Source organism: Dermochelys coriacea, chromosome 4 (assembly GCF_009764565.3).
Source record: "Dermochelys coriacea isolate rDerCor1 chromosome 4, rDerCor1.pri.v4, whole genome shotgun sequence".
NCBI classification, from domain to species: domain Eukaryota; kingdom Metazoa; phylum Chordata; order Testudines; family Dermochelyidae; genus Dermochelys; species Dermochelys coriacea.
In genome coordinates, this window is record NC_050071.1 from 126364267 (window position 1) to 126388289 (window position 24023).

Here is a 24023-nt window from a genome sequence, read left to right on the forward strand (position 1 = left end):
GTATTCAGTGCTTCTTGACCTTGGTGTAGGATCAAGAATTCAAGAGTTTGAGAAGTTTGGGGAAGCAGAAATGGGGGGAAAGATGGTCTTTCTCTTAAAAAAAAAAAAAAAAAAAAAAAAAAAGTCAGAGGAAGTACCATATCAAAATAATAATTTTTTTGAGTGCCTCCATCGTAAGATTGCAGTTAGAATGATTTCTGTACTTCCAAATGTCAAATAATGGCATTCTAGGGAGGCATCTAGTTTTCCTGATGGGGTATGCTATTCCTGCTCTTCCCACCTTTTCTGTTTGCATGTTGCACTAATTTTTATCAGCAATCATAAAAAAAGTTGTTGGAAAGTCTGTTTTCCTCCCATCTTATTGAATTTTTGATCTTTGACTCTGGCTGTATGTTGATCCCACACATGTCTGTCTGAAATGTCAATTGCACAAAACTTTCTTGAGGTTTTTAAATCTTTGATTTTTTTCTAGGTAAACCCATTACTCCTAAATTATTCTAAGCATCCCATCCTTCCTTTGCCTTCATTTGCATCTTTTAGGGCTTGTATACATGGGGCTACTCCAGAAAATTAATCCAAGTTAACTAAAAGGTGTGAATTAAAAGTAAATTAATTAAACTGCATTAAATCCCTGAGTGTACTCTCTCATTCAGAATTAAAGTGGCCTTAATTCAGTTTAGTTTAATTCAAAGTGCATAGTAAAGGGTCAGACATACCAGTCCAGTAAATTTTCCAGAATATATAAAAATGTTGCCCAAGGAATTTGGGTTTATATTAAAGTGAATTAAACTAAACTGAATTGAGGCCATTTTAATTCTGAACGAGAGCATCTATACGGGGGTTTAATGCAGTTTACAATTCACTGTAAATGTACACCTTTAGTTAATACAGATTAACTTTTCTGAGTGTGCCCATATAGACAAGACCTTAGTTTTTTTGGTGAGGGGAATTAAATGAAAAGTGGTCTATTGCATCTGTCCTTTCTATTTCTTTGATTAATGTGTTTATCTTTGTAGGGTAAAACCATTCTTTGTGTCTTTCCATTTTTGAAATATTTCCACTTACCAATATTCTTTGAATAAAGAAAATTTTATCTGCCAAATGTGGTTGCCCTGTGCTAAGCACTCTGTGTAACACTAGAATAAGTCTACTCCAGGCACAGTGATTGCTGAGTGGACAGTACAGGATATCTCAAGTGTTCACCAGAGATTACAGGAGCCTTGAGAACAAATAATTCTTTATCAGCTAGAGCAGCATATCTCCTGCACCATATTCACCTGTCCTTGTAAATTAGTATTTTGTGTGCCACTGTACTAATGTTTCTTGTAGATAAGATAACTTGTATCTACACCTTTTTCACTTATTCGTGTTCTGTGTTGTTTCTTCTGAATATTAAGTCAGATTTATAAGGCTTGCAGTGTTGTGTGAGTGTCCATGCTATATCACTGAGAGAATCATTGCTAAATCCCTGGATGCCATTTTAAAAATTAAGCATTTTCCAACTCTCTATCTGATCAATGTTACCAGGAGTGAAGGCTTCATATTGAAACCCCCCATTCAGCAAAGCACTGAAGAACGTACTTAACTTTAACCCTGTCACTATCCTGATTTAAAGCATTGAGAATACTTGTGTGCCTTAAATTAAACCAGGTGCTTAAGTGCTTTCCTGGATTGCAGCCCTAGTTTACTAGATCCTTTTAAATACATACACAGTATTTGTCTTTCCAGCACCTGAGAACTTTCCTGTTTGTCATAAGCTTTTCAATCTCTCTAAAAGTGTTTCTCTTACCACCTTAACCATCATATAAGGAGCTCCATCTTGCCCTGGTATCTTAGTTTTTTCATCAATATCTTTCTCCAGAATTTTATCATGTTTTAATGTAACTCAAGCTCCTTGGGCATCATTCTTATATATTATGGAACACATGCTGGACAGGTAACTGTGTCCCTCATAAGCAATCATACAAGTCATTTACTAATGCTTTTTGCAGTGTTTTCCATCATTAAACTCTCTCTGCTGACTTGTAAAGGTCTCCAACTGCTTCTTATGTACTTGAAAAATCTCCTTTTTTAACTTCTGCAATGTTTGTTTCATTCTCTCAACTAGCTTTTTACAGTATCTTACCTTTTCTCTGTTACATTATTGCACTCTTGCTGAGTTGTACCCCTCATGCGTCTTTGTTATTTTTTGGCACTTTTATTGATTCTTTTTTCCTTCTTTACTCTTAAATGTGTGATCTAAATTTTTACCTTTTTGCTGTTTTCTCTAATAACCTGCAATAAGAATGTAAATAGGAATCAAAATACATTATTTACTTTTGTGGAAGGGAATGAATATCACCTGTTGGCATAGAAACAAATGGTTTTTTTCTCTCCTGCTGGTAATAGCTTACCTTACCTGATCACTCTCATTACAGCGTGTATGGTAACACCCATCGTTTCATGTTCTCTGTGTATATAATATCCCCCCCCTGTATTTTCCACTGCATGCATCCGATGAAGTGAGCTGTAGCTCACGAAAGCTTATGCTCATGTAAATTTGTTGGTCTCTAAGGTCCACAAATACTCCTTTTCTTTTTGCGGATACAGACTAACACGGCTGCTACTCTGAAACCTGTCATTTTGTCCAGTGTAATCCCAAACCATGTTAAAATTTACTTGCTTGCTTTAGGATGTTGTTACAAATTTTCAGTTTTAAGTACATTAATGGGAGATTTTGCAAACATTCATAATGCTTATGAGCAAACCTGTGTCCAGTTTTGAGCTTTGTGAGTTTTGCATTGAAATAATTCAAATAGCTCCAGACCGTGATATTGCTATGCACATTATCTTACTGCACAAGTAGTCCTGTTGACTTCAGTGGGACTCTTTGTGGTGTAAGGTACTATTCATTGTGAGTAAGGGTATTGTACTCTGGCCCAAATTGAGTTGATTTGATGCCAACACAGGACAAATTTTGTAGGTTGAACTGTTTGTTTTTTGGCTTTTGACTTTGAACTCTATGCAGAAATCAAAGTTCAGAGGTTGAGAACTAATGTGGATTGAAACTTAAAAAATATATTTACATGAACCCCTGAGAAACCGAGTCACACAAAACCATTCATCACTTGTTTCCCTTTTCTTATTTAAGTTAGTGGCATTTTTTCATGCCTTTTTGCAGTATAGTTTCATATTTTATTTGGCAGCATTTCATTAATGAATTTCCCTTAGGGTTGTCAAACTCTTTAGAGTGAGAGATTCATCCCTGAGAGCAGAGAATATTAGATTTAACCCTAAATATCTCTTTAACATTATTTATCTGTCAGATGAGCAGAGGAAGAGGGAAGCATTTACTACTTGAACATCAATTTCTTCATGCTGCAGGGATAATCCTTTGCAGGTTATAGTAGGCTAACTGAAACTGATATTACAAAGCAGTAAGAAAAACTTTTTAGCTACCAGTTGTCATGGAATTGAAACAATTAATTCAGAATGATACATGGACCCTACAGTGTTTCTCATGTTGCAGTGGGGGAGAAGACACTTATGCACATACAACTTCCCACCACCATCATCCCTGCACCTGAAGATGAGTCTATGCTCTAAAATGCCCTCTACTTAATCTTTTAGGGCTAGATTCACCAAGAGGAGAATATTCCACTTCCTTATATAAGCCTGGATCCTTGCATCTAGGGAAGAATAACCTGATGTTGCCACTACCTGCTTTCCTTCAGGATTTTTGCTAGGGGTTGGGGAGCAGGAGGACGAGGGAAGGTGAATTTTAAATTCTAGTTGAGAGTCAGTGGAATCCTATTGAAGAAAGCTGCTTAGGAGATGCATTGCATCATCACATGCCCTGCTGTCCAGTCTTGTCTTTTTCCCAGCCAATGCTCCACACACCTTTTTGGCACTATCAGAACAATACCATATTGGATGTTTCCAAACATTGTATAATGATCTCAATAGCTAAATATTTTATGTGCAATCACATCTTAACTTTAATAGTAACAGAGGAATTTACCACTAACACAAAATACTTACGGATAAGGATATGGTCAAATGTATTTATTGAATAATGTGCCCTTACTGACATATCAGTAAGTCAAATATTTCAAAGTAACTGGTGATGTTACATACCTCCATTTCTGGGTGGCCAGCTTAAACTCAACAAAAGGCCCACTTTTCAGATGGTTGGGTGCTCAGCACTTTCTGGAAATTGGCCCTCTGCAAATTTTTTCCAAGTTAAGCACCCAAAATTGAGGCAGTCAAAATCACTTGTCATTTTTATCAATAGAGAATAAACATATTACATTTTCTCTGGGGTTTCAGAGGGATCTGTGTATCGTGTAGCTTCCCAGCACAAGGAAAATGTTTGATGTTAGTTACTCCTGTGTAAGTCTGGAACAACACCTTTGACTTCAGTGGAATTGACATCAGTAGACAGAGAACAGAATTTATTCACTATGTATGCAAACCCAAAGATTCAGTGAAAGAATTTGTTTCCTTTTCCTTTCTTTTTCTATAAGTGTACACACATTGAAGAACTTTTTTATATTGTTAAAGAAATAAAGTGTAATGCTTGAATCTAATCAATTTAGATTTCAGGTATATATTCTTTACTCGGCTATGAAAGTCAGTCGCTTTTAAAATTAAATGTTGTCTGCAGAAGTCCCTTCTTTCTCTCTTCGTCCCTTCAAGTTATTGGGCTAGATCCTCACAAGCACTTTACAATGTGTGTTTTAAATTGTTTAACTGAAGATAAATTAAAATGGGACTAGTCATGTGCTTAAAGTTAAGCATGAGCTTAAATGCTTTACAGTATTGGCGCTATAGTAAAGATGCAGCAGATGGGTATAGAACACATTGTGGGAAATGCGGGAGGGAATGCAAGTGTGTCAACAACGGATGCACACGGTTGCTCTATTTAGCTAAGTATAGACTTCATCAATTTTTAAAAAAATGTAAGTGAAGAAGATATATTAATGAATTAGTAACAGTCCACTTGCCTGGCTAAAGTATGTGCTACAGTCCACTTCTTAATTTTAGAATTACAATTTCCTTTTCCCTTGTCTCCACTTCTGTAACGACTGCTCACACAGAACAAAAAGAGCTAAAGCCCCCTGTCAGTGATGATCAGATTCAGCTACTCATATGGGAAAAGGGAAAATTGTGGACTAATAGGAAATAATAATTTTTGGGCCTTTTAATAATGAAATTGGTGCCTTCTCCAGCAAACTAACACTGTTTTTATCAGAGAAACATGTCTCCCCATTTAATATCTGTGTTTTGGATTATTTTTCCCTAAAACCCCAGACAGCTCTTTTGAAAATAATAATAATTCAGAGGAGAAGTTCTGGTTTAATTACTTGATTACTCCAATCTCACTAGATCTAACTTTGTGAATTGATGTCTTAAGCATGGCAGGTAACTCAAATCCTCCATGTAGCAGTACTGCACCTCCAACTTCTTTGGAAAATATTAATGCCATATTTTGAATGCAAGGTGAATCTTATTTCCTTTAGAATGATCCAAAACCCCCATAAATCAATGGGATGCTGGATTTCAGCCCTTTAATTGGCATTGCAGTTACTCAAACAGCAGTTAATGCTAATGTCTAAAACAGACACCAAAGTCTTTATAGTTAGAGAGGGGGGAAATGCTAATTAGGGCAAGATCTCCTATTCTTGTTACTAAATAATGAATGTAAAATGATGAAACCAGCCAAATACCCAGAAAAGGTACAACTGTATATTTTCTACCAGGGCTTTGGAGCGGAGCCCGGAGCTGGAGCACGGAGCAGCGGAGCTGCAGGTTTTTGCCTGGAGCTGGAGCGAAGCTAGAGCACAGCTCCAAAGCCCTGTTTTCAACAGTTTGAGTAAATCCCGGACTGTCAGTGTGGATGTATGTGCTGAACAAACATGTATTTGAGGGAATGTGGGACAAGGGGTCACAAGGCCATCTTTGGTCAGTAGAGGAAGAGGTGAGATGATGTTTTTCTGGTTCATGAAAGGAAGGTGAATTGGTGGAGTCTTTGTGATTGGCAAGGTGGCTCATATGAAGTGGGTGGATGGCTATTGTGGTAATATGTAAATTGTGGGATGATATAGTGGGAGAAGTGGCTTCTACTGGAAATGCAGGAGGCTATAACATGTGGAGGGTAAAGATGTTTCGGGCATATCCATGTGTGATCAGGAACATGGGGATGGATGAGTTACTTGATTAAGCTCAACTGAATTTCCTCACTTTCAGATGTTTAATTTTTTAATTACATTGTTCTAATCAGAGGGTGGGTGTGTGTATGTGTTGGTTTAAGGTATATGTATTGGCAGTACAACCTTAACTCTATCTTAATTTAGGCTTTTGTTTGGGAATACCACGTTTTGGTCACTGGGTAACCGTAGATTATTTTTTCCCCTTTTCCTGCTGTCATTTCTGAAAAGACTGTTCAGAATTTATAAAGACTGCTGCTAACTACTCTGCATGTAAAGCTTTAGATTCTAGGGTCAGGAAAGTAAAGATCTCAACCAGTGTAGCTGAGAGAGGAGGAAAGGATTTGTGTGTAAAGAGAAAATCAGAATATGCAACAGTTCTTTTTTTCATCCTAAATTGTTAACATTCCTGCTGGAAGGTGTTCGATTCTAGATTGTCTGTGCATATTTTAAGCTCTGTGAGTCTGGGTATTTGATATGGAACTCTTATTCACTGCTTATTCAAAACTGCTGTTTTAATAGTTATATCTAATAATACATAATAGTAAAATACAGTAGTTCCCAAACTTTTTACTAAGGTGACCCACCAACTGCATTTTGTCTTATTTGGAAACCCACCATTGCATGTATGCACCCTCCCCCTCCAGCACGGCAACCTTAATCCTGACCCTGTACAGAAGGGAGTTCTCAGGGTGAGGGTTGGGTTTGGAGAGTGACACAGCAGTGACTCCAGTCAACCCTGATAGGCAAAACCTGCATGGCACTGTGACCCTGTGCCCCAGACTGTAACACCCAGAGCAGGAAGCTAGTCCCATGAGCAGGGTGACTGCTAGGTGGGCTCACTTTCTAAATCCCTTCTTCCCCCTGCAAGGGCCAGGAGAAGGGTAAGTTTGCTTAGGGCCCTGTGACCCATCTAGAACCTTTTCTCAACCCACTGTTTGGGAAGAACTGGTATAATACACTGTATTATATAATGGTTTACCTTACTACTTTATTACCATATCTTCTGACCACTTCCTGTGGAGTGGTACAAACAAAAGAGATCAGAGTTGATCAGCTCTGCCAGCTTTTGCTTATGATCTTAGACCACAAGACATTTTTGACTGTAACAGCTCTTTCTGGTTTTTCACCAGCAGGAATCTCTTGATGTGTTTCATGACTCCCCTGGTTTTTAATGCCAGTTTTCACAAACTTCTAGTGGAGCCCCAGGAGACACAAATAAAACCTCCAAAGATCTCTGCATTTTCTAATCTACCGTACGTGACCTAGAAAATTCCACAGTTTGTTTGCAGGCAGCTTAAATTTTTTGTATGTCTAATGTGCCTTCAGTGTCCTGAGTGAGTGAGATAGAATTGTTGCCAAAGAAGATACTGAGATGTGTTATATGAACTTATAACTATTTAACAAAGTTATAACATGAAGGTAAAACTTCAGGTTGTAGGATTTTTGTTCTTTTATTTTTTAATGTTAGATTTCATATTGAAGAGATACAGGGCTTAAAATGTCCAATATGGTAGAAATAGAATAATTATCCCTAAATATATGTTTTACTTTTCTATCTAAACTAAATAAAATAGTCAAAACAAATATACAAGAATCTTAAACAAGGGTAAAGGTTTTGTTGTTCTTTGAGGGCATGCATCTGTTCATTACACCATAGGTGTGTGCATCCTGGTGCCAGAGAGTTTAACCTAGAAGTACCAGTAGGGGTGGCCCAGCCCACTGCCCCACTCCTTGTGCTTTAAAGCGAGGGTATAAAGGGCAGAACTGCCACGCCTTCAGTTCCTTCTCACTGCCTGTAGTTGGAGCATTTGTATTTCCTGTGTATAGTAAACTTATTGACTGATTTATACCTACTGGTACTCTTTTTCACCATCTTTATTTTATTTCTTTATTTTTTATTTTATTTCAAATTGTAATTCTTAGTCATTTTTTTCCAGTCACGAGGGCCTCACCTTGATTTTTCAGTTCACCGTTTAATAATTTAGTAACTTAGAACATAAGAATGGCTATACTGGGTCAGACTGATGGTCCATATAGCCCAGGATCCTCTCTTCCAACAGTGGCCAGTGCTAGATGCTTCAGAGGGAATGAAAAGAACAGGGCAATTATTGAGTGATCCATCCCCTGTCAACCAGTCCCAGCTTCTGGCAGTGAATTTGACTTTATCTATCATTTTTAAGATATAAAAACATTGTTGAATGCCAGTTGGCATTTCCTGTGCTATTAAAAGCACATAAATTATTAGATTCAAGAAAATGAATTTTATAGTGCAAATTGCTTTTTTCCAAAAACTTAAAATAGCATGTTGTTTGGGGATTTTAAGATTATACATAATTAACTAAATTGCTACAATAATTGCAACCTTTGCAGAGTTCTTGGCAATGGGAAGACGTCATGTAGAATCACTAATTAAGTTTAAAAAAGAGAGAATTTCTTCCCACTCTTAGAACTGCATGAAAAATGGGGAGATGGCTTCTTTTTTTAATTAAAAATTTAGGGCACTTTTAAATACATTAATCAGCTTTTTTGCGGTGCTGACTCCTATGACTGGATACATTAGGACTCAGCTCTGGGAAATTTTGCAACTGACTTCAGCAGATTGTTGTTGTTTATTTATTTATTTATTTTGTTTTAGGAGAACTGATTTTTGAGAATAGGGGAATGTGAAAACTTTATGCTAATGAATTTCTCTAGCCCCTATAGTCCCTCAAGTGGGAAAAAGTATTCTACATTTCTGCATCTCAGTCTCTATTTCTGTCTGTCTCACACAGTTATAACTGGATAGCTTCTTTTAGAGTCAACTATTATATTACTATTTATTTTGCTGGCCAATGTAGCTCCATGTGTTAATATGAAATGCAATCTTCTCCTTAAAAGTGCATTGTCCCCTTAGTGCTCTCAGATCCTTCCAGTATGAAAGTGAGTGTTCAAAACCCATACATTCACACCCCAACAGACTCCTGGGCTGATGCTCTCAACATAGTACTATACACTATTACCTTCTCCCCCCACAAAGATGCTTTTAATAATTTTATTTTAAAATTCTTCAAGTTAAGGATTGTTTTTTTCCGTTTAGATCTATTCCATTCTGCAGTATCTTTTCCCACAGTGACTGTATATTTCTGAGAGCCTTGGGTGCATATTTGACCGAGGAGAAATTGTTGAAAGATAGTGTTGTCACAATGGAAACAGAAAACTCTTGAAAGTAAATTCACGATGATTTAGGTTTTACATTCCCAGTTTTTTTCCCCAAATATCCAATATCTTTATTTTGCCAATTTTTTCATGTTTTCATTTAAATTTCAGAAAAATTTGAACAAAATACTAAATATGGTACCTAGCAAGTCTCTATTGACATAAAAATTCTGGTAGAAACCAACACTGATATCTTCTAATTTTTTAGAAAGTTATTTCTTCACCCATTGTCTTTCTGTAGGTCAGAGATTGTCATTTAATATTTGTACAATGCCTCACACAATGGCACCCTGACCTAGTTGAGGCCATTAGGTGCTAATGCTATATAAACATTATATGAGAATAATAACTTATAGAAGAGGCTTTATATAAAAAGACAATGGGTGGGATTTCCAGAAAGCACCTAAATGAATTTCAATAGGACTTGTAATCCTATATATTTAAGCACTTTTGAAAATCCCATTCAAAGTAAAAAATATAATGGACCCTTATGACAAAAAAATTAGTTTAGGTATAAAAAGAAAATTGTTATAAGAGACAAACTTAGATCTCTAAGGTGGGAGAAAAGAATGCATGATATAATTTGAGAAATGGTATGTAGGAGTGTAATTAGGACTGTCATAATGCATATGCATGAGGGAGCCAAATATATACAGCCTTAAATTCAGAATTTCCTTATATTTCAATTTTTAACCATGGAACTTTAGGGATTGTTAACATAGGGCCAGAGCCTCAGCTAATGTAAACTGGCATAACTCCATGGAAGTCAAAGGAGCTACACTGATTTACACTAAATCTAGTGGGAACACCTTCCTTATATGATTTCAGAATAGCTTTGCATATAATAGCATGATAGCAAAAAAAAATCTGACCCGAAGTGTTTTTCTGTGGAATATAGATCAGAACTATCACTGATATCACTTTCCAATTTCCAGCATGACATACAGCAGTGTTAATATTATTCCTTGAAGCTGAAGATGTATGTAGTTATGGAAAACATTTTTTCAAATTTTTCTATAGTGTGCTTTATCTCATTTCAGCATCTCTGAAACGTTACTTTGTGTGTGTGTGAATTCTCACAGAATAACTTAACTGCAAAATGTATCATCTCTTGGTTTTTCAGTGAGACAAATTTCTGCTTCAAAATAAGCTAAACTCCACATCAAAATAATACCTTTTAAGGAACACATTTTTGAAAACTAAAGAAATTTTGAATTTACAACAAAAGTGGAAATTTTAACATTTCAGATTTTGCTGTGAAATGTTACATTTCTTCTTAGGACCAATACTCATACAGCTTCATAGTGTTTCCCAGAACAACCAATAGAAGTGTCCAGATTACTTGTAATTTAAGATTATTCATATGGTAAGAATAATCACTACTTTTTCTTAGCATATGCACAGCATGCCTCAGGTGGCACATAACCAGGATTCATCCCTGACTTTGGTCTGCCGGTTGGACCATTAGCTTGCCTGGCCCCGGCTGGTTACTAACAGGGAATGAGACGTGAACGCCAATCCATGCCCTCCAGAATAATCACTCAGTTCTATATATTATTTTTCTGGATGATATTTGTATTGTTGCTGTGGAGCCTCCAAGGCCTTACCATATTGATTTTGTGTCTAAGAGCAACCTGTCTTGCTGGAATTGAAGCCCATTTGATTTAGATTTATTAAACTAACACTAACAATGTGCTGAAATCTCTATATGAAATGTAGAGTCATAATTAAAAACATTGCTTGAAACCAGAATATCAGAGGGGAACTTTCTTACTTTTCAGAACTGAGGAAGTTATTGAATTGTACATAGTAGGATATCAACTTCCCCCTGCTATGAATAATCAACTGCTTCTCTTAATCTCCTTTTAAGAGAACTAATTGTTCTTGTGTAATATAAATGTAAAGCTTATATAACTCTCTGCTGAAATCCAGCATCACACTGGGAGCTTGTGTTTAGCTGGTTATCTACCACCATCCCCAAATCTTTTTCAAAGTCATTGCTTCCCGGGGCAGAATGCCCCATCCTGTACATATGGCCTACATTCTTTGTTCCTAGATGGGTATGTGTTAAAATACATATTGTTTGGTTGCACCCATCTTACCAAGCAATCCAGATCACTCTGTATCAGTGATTTGTCCTCTTCATTTACCACTCCACCAATTTGTATGTCATCTGCAAATTTTGTCAGTGGTGATTTCATGCTTTCTTCCAGGTCATTGATAAAATATTAAATAGCATAGGGACAAAAACTGATTTATGTAGGACTCCATTGGAAACGCACTTGCTCAATGATTCTCCATTTATAATTACTTTTGGACACCTATCAGTTAACCATCTTGTAATCCATTTAATGTATGCCATGTGCATTTTATATTGCTCTAGTTTTTTTAATCAAAATAGATTCAGGGTTTGTATGATACACATTTAACAAGAGGAACTCCTTGTCCTTTCTGGTTTTCTCTCAATATTTATTGGATTATTTTCTTTTGAAAATTTATTAACAGAGGAAATAGGTTTCCCCTCAACTGAGACTCTGAATAAATGAGGAAATACCTCTCTAATTACTTCAGAACATAATATTTATTTGCTCTCAGTGCAAATAACAGCCTTTTCTTACAAGTGCCTGCACTGAACCATCCCATATCAAGGCCAATCTGATAACTTTTTTTAAAAATGCTTTCTACACATCTGCTATCAATTGGTAAAGATCATTTTTAATCAAAGTTATGTGCTATCATGCTATTATATGCAAAGCTATTATGAAATCATGTAAGGAAGATGTTCCCACTAGATTTCTAAAACTTACCTGATCAGGTATTGAAATTATGGTGAAGACATAGCTGTCCAATATTTTAAACCTTTGCAGTATTCAAGTGAATTTACTATATTTACTATTTAAAACCTACAAAGTCTCGGATACCTGTTTTGACCTGTTTGGGGTACCACTGCTATACGAAAAGTTACATCTCTAATTGCCAGTTGATCATTTTCTTTTTCCCTACACTACATCTTTGATTTTCAAAGCATCTCGATATACTATTCCCTATACCATTATTAAAGTAAAATGTTTTAAAATAAAATATGACCGGTCAGTCCTTTATTTCAATAAATTATTTTATATTCATCAATCTTTCTTTATATTTAGGGTGCTGCTGCATAAATATGGCTTGATCATCATGATAAAGGCAAACTGTGCCAATCTAACCCAGAAATGATTGTTAACACCATATTTGATATTATTCTGGAAAGTCCATTCTTCTTTGAACAGTGGCACAAGCAATCCTAAGCATTAAATACTTCATCTTCCTGTAAATAATTATATATAGTTTATCTGTCTATCATAATTATATAAAACCTTTCATCCCAGAATTCCAAAGCACTTTTGTAGTAAGAAATCTCCACCCACCACAGAAGTTCAGCCAGCTACATAGTAGAGTGTGGCAGATGTTAACAGCACACAACAGAGCTGTTAGTAATTTGGAATAGGAAGTGAATAAAATGGTATCCATTTGAAATAGTAGGAGGAATTTATGTAGGTAAAACATGATTATCCAGATAAGAATCTGACCAGGTCATTGGGATGAACGACTCTTACTCTTGGGAAAACTGAAATGACTGAATATATTATGTTCTGAAAGGCCCCTCACAGAGCTCTGTGCCCACTTAACCGCATGCTCTGGAGTCTGGAACACTCCCTCAGTAGTGATTCAGAGGGAAGAGAGTCATCTATTGAATTGCCAGACCCACTTTCTGCTGCACCTAGGTTTTCCATAAAGGTTCGCATACAGGCCCAACAAAGCTTAGCTTGAGAGATCCAATGAGATCACAATGTTTATTTTCACCATTAACCATATATATATGGTTAATATATATATATATATATATATATAGGGAAAAATATAACTACTTCATATGTAGGTATAGATAGGGAAAAAAATCTTTCCATTTGCCATGTTGGTTAGGACCAGATAGGAAACTCTGCAATCCCCCAAGTTCACATTGGTGAGAAATTACACAATTTGTCCTCTTGTAGTCAATAGGACTAATTGTCAAACTACTCCGCACCGCAAGTAAAGGGTTCAATATCTGGCCCTTTGCAATTTGTGTTTGCAAACAGTTTACTCCGTCTCAAACCACTTACTCATTTTGCTTGACCCTATGCTAAATCATTGCCTTTAGTCGGTGATATCGGAAACGTTTCCATGTCAACAGATATCACAAATATTATAATTTCACCCCTGAGAATCATGGATAAGTTGGTTGTGAGAGAGAAATTTGGTTATCTTCACTAATCCTAGGCAAAAAACAAATGTTAAACAAACAGGATGGTTAAGGTTAAACTTGCAAGAAACCCAAATATTTGAAAGTATGGAAAATCACAGTTAAACTACTTTAGCTACCTTAATTCTGCGTTCTCAGTGATCCCAACCACCCATCTTTTCATCTGTGTTCCTTTTATAATTAACCAGTAAGGTGTGTCATTTTCAGATCAAAGACTTCTAGTAAGACTTTCAGAATTCCACAGCCTAATATCTACGATATTACATTTTTGAGCACTCACTGTGCTTGTACAGCTCATAAGGGGAACATCAAAACTGTGCCCCAACAAATTATTGGTTTGAAATCATCTCAATAAATACATTAGCTTTTTATCTGACATTTGAATAATTGGTTTGGGGCCATACAGTATTGGGAACTGATCCTGCAAGATGCTGAACATATCAGTCAGTACCTGATAGTCAGTATAGAGGATTAGCCTCTAATGTGAAGTAGGAAATGATTGCCTTCAGAATGCTATTTTTAATAAGTTGTAAAGTGAACTTTTTTTTTCAATGCCATATATAATGGCAAAAGAGGCTGGAGTTAGCAAAGCTACTGCGTGATTATGAGTAAAGCATTCTAGATATTCCTAGTCACTGATGAGAAGACTCTCTTTTGTATAGGTGAGGAAATTAGTTTGAGTTTCTAACTTTCTCAGAGGACTAGAGTAGAGGGATGCATGTTTCCTTTGCCTCGATTAGATGAATTCAATTTTAATTGCAGCTCACTCTATTCAAAAAGTATGATCAAAGGGGAAACCACTGTTGGATATTCTAACTCTGGCAAACACCTTTTAAAATAGCTTTTTAAATAGCTTGTTTGATTAACTTCACTTTTGGTGGAGAAAATATCCTGTTTCCACTGGGAAGTCTCCCTGAGGATTGGTTTATATTTTGAGCTCTGTCTCTATAAGAAGAAAAGACTAGGGAGTAACTTTCTTTAAAAAATGAAGATTTAAGTCTCCTAAGGTCATTTGGTGGCCTATTATAAGCTCATTGGCGCTGATGAGCCATTCTGAGATAACAATTTAACATCTCAATAACTTCTAAAATTAGGGTGTAATGGACTAATCTGCGTCTGTGTGCTAGACCTTTACTAAAGAAACTACAATTGATTGCTTTCCCTTCCCCCCCCCCCCCGCAAAGTGGCAATTAAAACTAGAATGATTTTTGGATTCTGGTGAACCTCTCTGTTTTAGGGTCTCAATTCAGGAACCCCTATTCCAAATAACTTGAAAATTGATAGAAAAATTCTAACTTGGCCCCAGATTTAACCTTCCCATTTTGAGCCCAATGTTCTTTTATGGATTTTAGCAGGTGGTGGTAACTGGAACTGGGCTTACACTGGAAACAGAACTGAATTATGGATTGGTTACTGCCACTTCATAGTAACAAAGGAGAGTCCAATAAAATACTGGCAAATGGCTTTCTGGTTAAATATTCTTTCATAAATATGCCATAGAATGAAAATTGGCCGTCATAGTAATAAAATAGGCTTGGTCCAGAATGGTCAATCAGAATATACAACTATTTGTTCTGTTTTATGGTAAGAGCAGTGTTTGAGCAGGAAATCCTTTAAGAGGCCAGTAGTTCTCTGAAAGACAAAGTGATGATTTAAGTTATCTTTCTTCCTTACATTTTGTCCCCTACAGCAGTTTAATGACCAGCTCCTGTTCATCTGATGACACTGATCAGGAGGAAATCCAGCTTGCCTTGCAGGCAGCTAAAATTGCTACCAGAGAAAAGATCAGATCCCGATTTCATGGCAGCAATGACCTTATTCACCGACTCTTTGTCTGCATCTCAGGTCTGAGAGCTCCCTTTGTTTGTTACGAATGTCAATTTTATTCATCTTTCTCTCTTTGTGTCTCTGTTACGAAATTAGGGTGCGCACGAAAATATAGGATGTAGCGCTGACTAGATACGATGTGGCTGCAGGATTGTAATTTAGGGCCTTACCCTGCAAACAGCTCTTGCGGGGCAGATGTCTGCCTGTACAGAGCAGCTTGCAGGACTAGTGTTTGGGGACTTGTGAAACCTGCAGTTAAAGAGGAGTTTGGTTATGTAGGTGTTTCATCCTCATAGAGTTTCCTCTTCCCAGTGCTGTCCCAAGACTCCAATGGAAGAAATTCCTGAGGGGAATGAAGACGTTTGGTAGTAGTAGTCCTTGTATCATAACTTGTGTCTTGTATCTTATCATAACAATGTAATTCATATTTAAAAAATCTCAGAATGTTATTATGACAAAAGCACACTACAGATATTGCATATCAGATTACAAGTACTTTAGGGACAAAAGAGTCTTGACTGTTATTGTAGTTTAATCTAATTTCTTTTAAAAATAAAATTGTCAATTATGATCTTAATTTTATTACCAATGTGAACTATAAGTGTTCCCTATTCTTTTTAAACATAAAATCATTAATAACAGCATTGTACATATTTAGAGGATGATTTTTTTTTGGTGATGTTCAAATAATAATGGCTTTACCCATTTCCACCACCGACTAGGTGTGGCTGACCAGCTGCAGACAAACTATGCCAGTGATTTGCGTAGCATCTTAAAGACCTTATTTGAAGTGATGGCAACCAAACCCGAAACGGAGGACAAGGAAAAGCAAAAGAAAGGTGAACATAATAAAGTACATTTTCTCTATTGCACTTCTCAGTTGTTCATAGGTCTTTAAAATATTTGGTAGGAGATTTGTCTTTTGTTCCTGTGAAATAACTCTCAGCTCTTCTACAGTTATTTAACCCTTGGTAAAATGAGATCATAGAAACGGTATGTAAATGTAAATGTCAGTGGAAAATATACATACATGTTAGTATGCCTTGCACCAAAAGTCAAAAGACAGTGTGTCCAGGGTGCTTCTGCCCATTTGCTTACTGATACGAGGCAAGGAATAGTATTTCTTTTCTGTGGGTATGAATGGTAGCTCCTGTAGACATTCTCATGCTAGCTGTACTCTAGATAGCTCACCAAAAATAGCAGTGAGGATGCAGAGCTGCAGGCTTCAGCGTGGGCTGCGCAAGCCTGTCTGACTGCCCCAGGGTATGTACTTGCCTTGTACAGGTGGTGCTGACGCCCACACCAGGACATCCTCACTTCTATATTTTGAGAGCTAGCATGGATAGGTTTACATGAGCTACAAATCACACACCCTGCTGCAATGTAGATGTAACCTAAGTGTGACTATGCTATCACAATCTAATATATGAGGTTAAGTTCATTTTGTTTCATGTTTTTCAGTTAATCAGGGTTTAAGGAATGCCACACTGGAAGATTGTGCTTTATGCCAGGAAACCATATCATCTTCAGAACTTGCAGCGAAGGCCAGAGATGGAGACTTTGAAGGTATTTTAACATTTCTGAGAATTAAAATAAGGGCATATTGTTGGGGGGTAAAGTGGGAAACTGAGTCACAAGTTCACCCAATTTAGGCTTTATCAATTTTCACCTTTATATATTATTTCAGACAGAAATATTGTCACTTATAGTGTCTGAACATACATTTATGCCAGACAAATGATAACAGAAAAGAGGAAATTAATAAAGGGCCCAAGTTACAACATTCCGGAGCACCAGGGAGGCCTTACATCTTCCATGATGGTTGTCATCTCCTTTGATCTCTTGGAATGATCCTTCAGTCTGGTCCTTCCATTTCTGGACTGGTTTTTCTCTGATTTAGGTCTTGTTGACTTGGGATCTTTTATACTTTACCACATTACAGATTACTTAATCTTTCTGCAGTCAGCTTGGTAATCACAATCGGCTTCTGCAATCACATTAACCCTTTGGGTTTTAGGTAACTCAGAGCTTACCTAAAATTACATATGTGCAAACTTCAATTACCCAGCTTCTGCATTTTTTTTTTGTTTATGCAGTTTCTATGTCACGTCATTTTGTGTCATCCTGCCCCGGGTTTTCCCAGTAAAAGACTTATTGTTGTTCCAGGTTTTTGTGTTTTTACCTTAAAACTTTCAGCACAACGTATTACCTTTGTTCTGTCAGCAATCACATCATTTTAAGCAGATCAGTGATTCTTTGTAAAAGAAGAATCGACAAAACCATACTTTTGCCACGAAGGCTTTGGCCTAAGTGTTACCTCTTCTATACTCATTCACTACCCATAATTACAGATTATTAAAGTGTAGCTATCAAAGCTTTTAATCTTATCATTAGCAATCCTTTGTTTTTATATTTCAATATTATAATTCAATATGTGGATATCATCCTATTCTACCCCTTAATATATTCAAGGGTAGTTATGGAAAACACAATGACCTTTTTCTGTCAACATTTCTTATCTTCTTTAAATATAGGTTTTCAAAGGCCTTTTTCACTCAGTCATTTTGCTTGTGCATCATTATAAAAAACCCATTTCATTAGAATTTTTCTTGTGAATGCATTTTGAGGACTGTCTCAACTTTAGGGTCTTGCTTTTAATGGTACCCCAACAACACTGACTTAGGTACAAAAGTTGCTGATTAGGACTAAAAGAAAACTGATTAATAGTGTGGCTCTTCTCTGAAAAGTGACTAAAAATGGCATTGTGGGATTCCGTGGGGTCATGACTCCAGATGGAATGTGCTCAGGTTTACCATCTATACCCCTTTTTTTTTTAATAACTGACAGCCCTGCAAAACTCCACCTGAGATCTGAAAATCATGCATGTACAGTATGTATATCTGTGTCAGTATAGAGATATACTGTATATAGTGAATACATAATTATATGGTGTGTAAGCTTATATGGCATGTGTATCATTTTACTGCATTACTAGTCAGAAGGAAAAGCCACAAATGATTTGTATAGGTCATTCCAAATGAACACCATACCTCACCATTATGCATTTTTATAAAGTCAACATAATTTTTCAGAAGTGTTCTACAAATGTCTGAGAATTTTTAAAAAAATCTTATTGATAGTCTTTTTGTATTGCTCAATATATAAAGCCAGTATAAGGCTTAGCATCAGAAATCAAGCTGTACCACCTAGGAGAAAGAGAAATTATAAATAATATATCTTAGATCATTTTTACAGGTTTCTAAAATAACTTGTATTTTGAAGTCTGATCTTTTAGGGCTAAATGCAAGTGCTGCATCCCACTGGGAGTCGGGCAATCTCTTACTCTCAGTGTTATTCATCTGATAGGAAGTTCTCAGTTTTCAAAAGTGTCAGCTAGTGATTTTTGACCCCCAACTTCAGACGTCTTGAAAGGTCAACGCTCTTAGAAAACCAAGCCCTTTTAAGATCTCTCAAGTTGAACTAAAACTGAAGCTTCCACTTCCGAAAATGTAGGCCCCTCTTTCTATGCTGTTAGAAATGGGACCTAATCACAAAATTCAGATCAGGATTCAAGCATCCAAGAAGCTCCTATCTCCAATTTTGGTTTAGGTGTATAGATACAGATATGGAACCAACCACATAGTTTGAGTCTGTATCTGAACTTCCTTAAAATTCAGTGGTGGCTGAATCTGAATTTTATTGGTTCTGAAGTGTACATGCTTAGCTTTACATGGAACACTACATGTAGAAGAACACATTGTTTAAATATTCTGTTCTAATCATCTACCAAAAATACTGACAGGCAGCAGGGTTTAGTGATTAGAGAATAGGAATGGAGTTTTTGAGACCTTTAGCAAATCACCTCATAGACTCATAGACATTAAGGTCAGAATGGACCAGTATGATCATCTAGTCCGACCTCCTGCACAATGCAGGCCACAGAATCTCACCCACCCACTTCTGCAATAAACCTCTCACCTATGTCTGAGCTATTGAAGTCCTCAAATCATGGTTTAAAGACTTCAAGATGCAGAGAATCCTCCGGCAAGTGACCCGTGCCCCATGCTACAGAGGAAGGCAAAAAAAACCCAGGGCCTCTTCCAATCTGCCCTGGAGGAAAATTCCTTCCTGACCCCAAATATGGCGATCAGACCTAATCTTTCTGTTGCATTTTCAGCATCTGTTAAAAGAAGTTACTAATGATTAGCCACTCCTTCAGGACGGCATTGTGAGAATTAATTAGTTAATGTTTGTAAAACATGCTTTTGAAAACACAGCACCCATAGGCTGACTCTGTGGGTGCTCCAGGGCTGGGACACCCATGGGGAAAAAATGATGGGTGCTGAGCACCCACCAGCAGTCAGCTCCACTGGCAAGCCAGCTCCTCCCTCTCCCCCCCCCGAGCCTCCCCCCACTGCAGGTCATCTGTTCTGCGGTGTGCAGGAGGCACTGGGAGGGAGAGAGAGGAACGGGGCAGGGATGGAGTAGGGACAGGAAGAAGCATGGTGGGGTGGGGACTTGGGGGAAGGGGCGGAGTGGGGGCAGAGTGGGGGCAGGAACAGGTGAGGTGGAGGTTTGGGGGAAGGGGTGGAGTGGGGGTTGGGCCTGGAGCACAGCCGGGGGGTCAAGCACCACCCGGTACATTAGAAGGTCGGCACCGCTACAGCACCATATACAGTATAATATGTAATGGCTAAATGTATATAAGCTTTCCAATATCACTTGATGGTTTCTATAGAAAACCCTAAGACAGTCAGACGAACCTTAATCATTGTCTCTCTAGCTTCCCTTGAAGCCACTTGAATAGTCTTTCAGAGCATGATACCCCAACTTCAGACTTCTCTGCTCCAGGACAGGTCTCTAAAGCATATTTGGTTAGCTGGGTATTGAAATGTTCAGTACTTACCTGTATACAGGTTGTGCATACCATTGCTTTCTATTCAAAGTCTTTTGAATTCAGGAAACCCGAGATCAGATAGATAGGTAATTTAGATCTCAGGTTGTATGCAGAGGAGAGACTACTCCTGGGGGAATTCTGCGCTACTGTGTATGTGCATAATTAATGAACCACATATACTTCTAATTTTTTGTGCAGAAAAAAGCTTCTTCTGAAATATTTCTGCAGTTCTGCCTTTTGCCCACCAGAGAGTGCTGTGGTGCTAGAACACAGCAGCAGCTCCCAGCTAGCTAAGGAACAGAAAGTGCCTGCATTCTTTGCAGTGCCTGTCCAGCCAGGTCAGGAGACAGGGGCTATGGGGAGACAGACAGCATGCGGCTGCTGGGGGGTCAGACAGGGGGTCATAAGGACTAGTGGGAGAGGACAGACTGGGGCAGGAGCTGAATGGGAATGGAGGCACAGGGCTGCATGGTGATGGTGGAGGTGGTGCAGAGCTACATAGGGACAGGGGTGGCTGAGTGGGGACACAGAGACACATGAAGATTGGGAGGGGATACAGGAACACACAGGAATGAGGGTAGCTGAGTGGGGGCACAGAGACACATCGGGTAGGGGGTACAGGGACACATGGGGACAAGGGAATGGCTGGATGGGAGAGCAGAGACACATGGGGATGGGGGGGTACAGAGACACATGGGGATGGGGAGGGGATGCAGGGCCACAAGGGGATGGGGGGAGTGGGTGTCTCAGTGGGGGTCAAGGGACACATTTGGACAGGGGTGCAAGGACATATGATTGCTCTCTATAAATATATCAGAGGGATAAATACAGGAAAGGGAGAGGAATTATTTAAGCTCAGCACCAATGAGGACACAAGAACAAATGGGTATAAACTGGCCAACAGGAAGTTTAGACTTGAAATTAGAAGAAGGTTTCTAACCATCAGAGGAGTGAAGTTTTGGAATAGCCTTCCAAGGGAAGCAGTGGGTGCAAAAGATCTATCTGGTTTTAAGATTCTACTCGGTAAGTTTATGGAGGAGATGGTATGATGGGATAATGTGATTTTGGTAAGTAATTGATCTTTAAATATTCAGGTTAAATAGGACTAATTTCCTGAGATGGGATATTAGATGGATGGGATCTGAGTTACCCAGGAAAGAATTTTCTGTAGTATCTGGCTGGTGAATCTTGCCCATATGCTCAGGGTTTAGCTGATCGCCATATTTGGGGTCGGGAAGGAATTTTCCTCCAGGGCAGATTGGAGAGGCCCTGGAAGTTTTTCGCCTTCCTCTGTAGCATGGGGCATGGGTGACTTGAGGGAGGCTTCTCTGCTCCTTGAAGTCTTTAAACCACGATTTGAGGACTTCAATAGCTCAGACATAGGTGAGGTTTTTCGTAGGAGTGGGTGGGTGAGATTCTGTGGCCTGCGCTGTGCAGGAGGTCGGACTAGATGATCAGAATGGTCCCTTCTGACCTTAGTATCTATGAATCTATGACATATGGGGACAGGGGCAGATGTGCCTGACTGAATGGGAGAGACGAGGGGTCAGCCAAGGTCTGCATGGGGGAAGCTCCCTAACAATCGCTCTACCTCCCCACCCCCCCACAAAAAAACAACCTCTTCATACCCAATAACCCTCCAAGTTCACAACCAGGCTCCTTCCCAGCAATTTACTTCCCTCTCCGTCAGCTCCTCCATTACCCCTGACTCCCCCAAGCCTTTGCACTGCTTCTGAGGTGTGGAGTGATCACTTGTTCTCCATGTCCAGCAGGGGTAGTACAAGAAGTAAAGGGCTTACTCTGTAGCAAGGGAGATTTAGGTTAGATATTAGGAAAATCTTTCTAACTAAAAGGGTGGCTAAATTCTGGAATAGACTTCCAAGAGAGGTAGTGGAATCCCTATAATGGGAGGTTTTTAAGAATAGGTTGGACAAACATTTGTCGGGTGGTTTAGGTTTACCTGGTCCTCCCTCAGTGTAAGGGGCTGGACAAGATGATCTGCGGAGATCTCTTTTAGCTCTATATTTCTATGATATTATGAATTCTGTCTGGAGTAAGACAGGAGCACAGACTGGGAATTAAGGGCAGCATTCTGTCTAGTTAGTCAGGTATGTGTGTATGGCATGGGGGCCCCTCTACATCAGATGCTATTGATCCCAATGAAACTCTTGCAGGGCAGTTCAGTCCTGACCTGTAACATCCTCTGCTACTTCTAGAGCTAGACGTTCTCCTCCTCGTTGAAAATTGTTGATTCTATGAGAATTTTATGGTGATTATTTTTAATCACTCACAGAAAGGCATATTCCCTACTCCAAAAGAACATAAAGTCTATCCCGTGATATGGATGATAAAATATGCTAGAGACCAGAATGATATCACTAATGTCCTTCTCATTTGTGCTTTAATCAGGATTTGAGCAACTAGCATTTTAGGAGTCTGATCCAGCTTCCTGTGGAGTTAATGTAAAAATAACACTGATGTGTCATAGGGCCAGATCCTTTGCTAGTGTAAATCAGTGCAGCTCCATTGACTTCATTGATTGCATCTGCCTCAGTCACTCTGCCTGAGCGGCTACAGTTTTCCCCAGTTCATCTAAAGCAATGGGACTGTATCACAAAATAGGAAGTGAAGGGAAGTATATCTTTTGCCACTGCTGGAAAAGGAGGAAATTAAAATGTATGGACAAGATGAGTGGGAAAGCCATAGAGTCTCATTTAACTAAATATGGGCTTGTTGGGGTCTAAAATTCATCCTTTCTAGTCAAGAATGAAGAAAAAATGGTTTAAGCTAAGAAAAGAAACTTCATTTTTCTCACCATTTTAAATGGACTTGTCAGTGTCACGGGTTCTACAGTAATGGGGGCCATATAAGTAGACGGCTATTGGTAAAGTAGAGCTCTAGGCAAGTGTAATCCACACACCTCTTGATTGTGGTGTTCTGTCCCATCTAATGGCACCAAGACCACTTAGAGAGAGACATTAATGACTCTGCTCTACAGCCTTACCTAAGGGCTATGTGGCTTTTAGCTCATGCAGTAGAGACTCTTGCATTTAGTTCCAGAGGTCCCAGGTTTGATCCCGCCTGCCAACAACTGGGGTGTGTCGGTGTTACACAAGCCCATCAAGAGTTAGATAAAGAAAGGTAGTTCCTGACGTCAAAGCTCGACACATTCTGATAATCAGTAATTTTTGGGAGGACCTGCTCCTCATTTGTTCACATACTGGACTTTACCCAATGTTATCTTTGGTAATGAGCCTGCTTTTGCCAAAACAGTCATTCTAGCCTTGCATTCTCTGGCCTCCAGAATAACCCATACAAAACAACCAGACTGAAAAAAATAGGTCCTGCCAGCAACTGGGACATTTAAATGGCACCACTGAAGTTTATGGGAAGAGCAGTGCCAGCATTAGTTCAGGGTGTAAAGATTGAAGGATTTTTTGACTGTTTGGGAGTGGAGGCATACGGGCAAGTAACGAACTACTGGTTAAAAGTTTCAGGACTTTCAAATACTCTCTAGGTTTAGAAAGTTTTAGCACAACCTGTATTTGGAGTTAAAGCTGCCTGGCTTCTGCACAAGAACTGTACACACAACCTCCTTCCCCAAGTAATTCAGGCCAGAATCCCTACAGAC

The 24023-nt window shown here is 38.4% G+C and overlaps 1 protein-coding gene across 1 annotated transcript in view; it reads left to right on the plus strand.

Moving 5' to 3' along the window:
• ZFYVE28 (zinc finger FYVE-type containing 28) overlaps positions 1-24023 on the plus strand; it is a 318804-nt gene that overhangs the window by 280161 nt on the left and 14620 nt on the right. Inside the window, 3 exon segments of the mRNA XM_043512584.1 lie at positions 15359-15513; positions 16218-16334; positions 16957-17061. Coding sequence (XP_043368519.1) covers positions 15359-15513; positions 16218-16334; positions 16957-17061 — 377 coding nt within the window.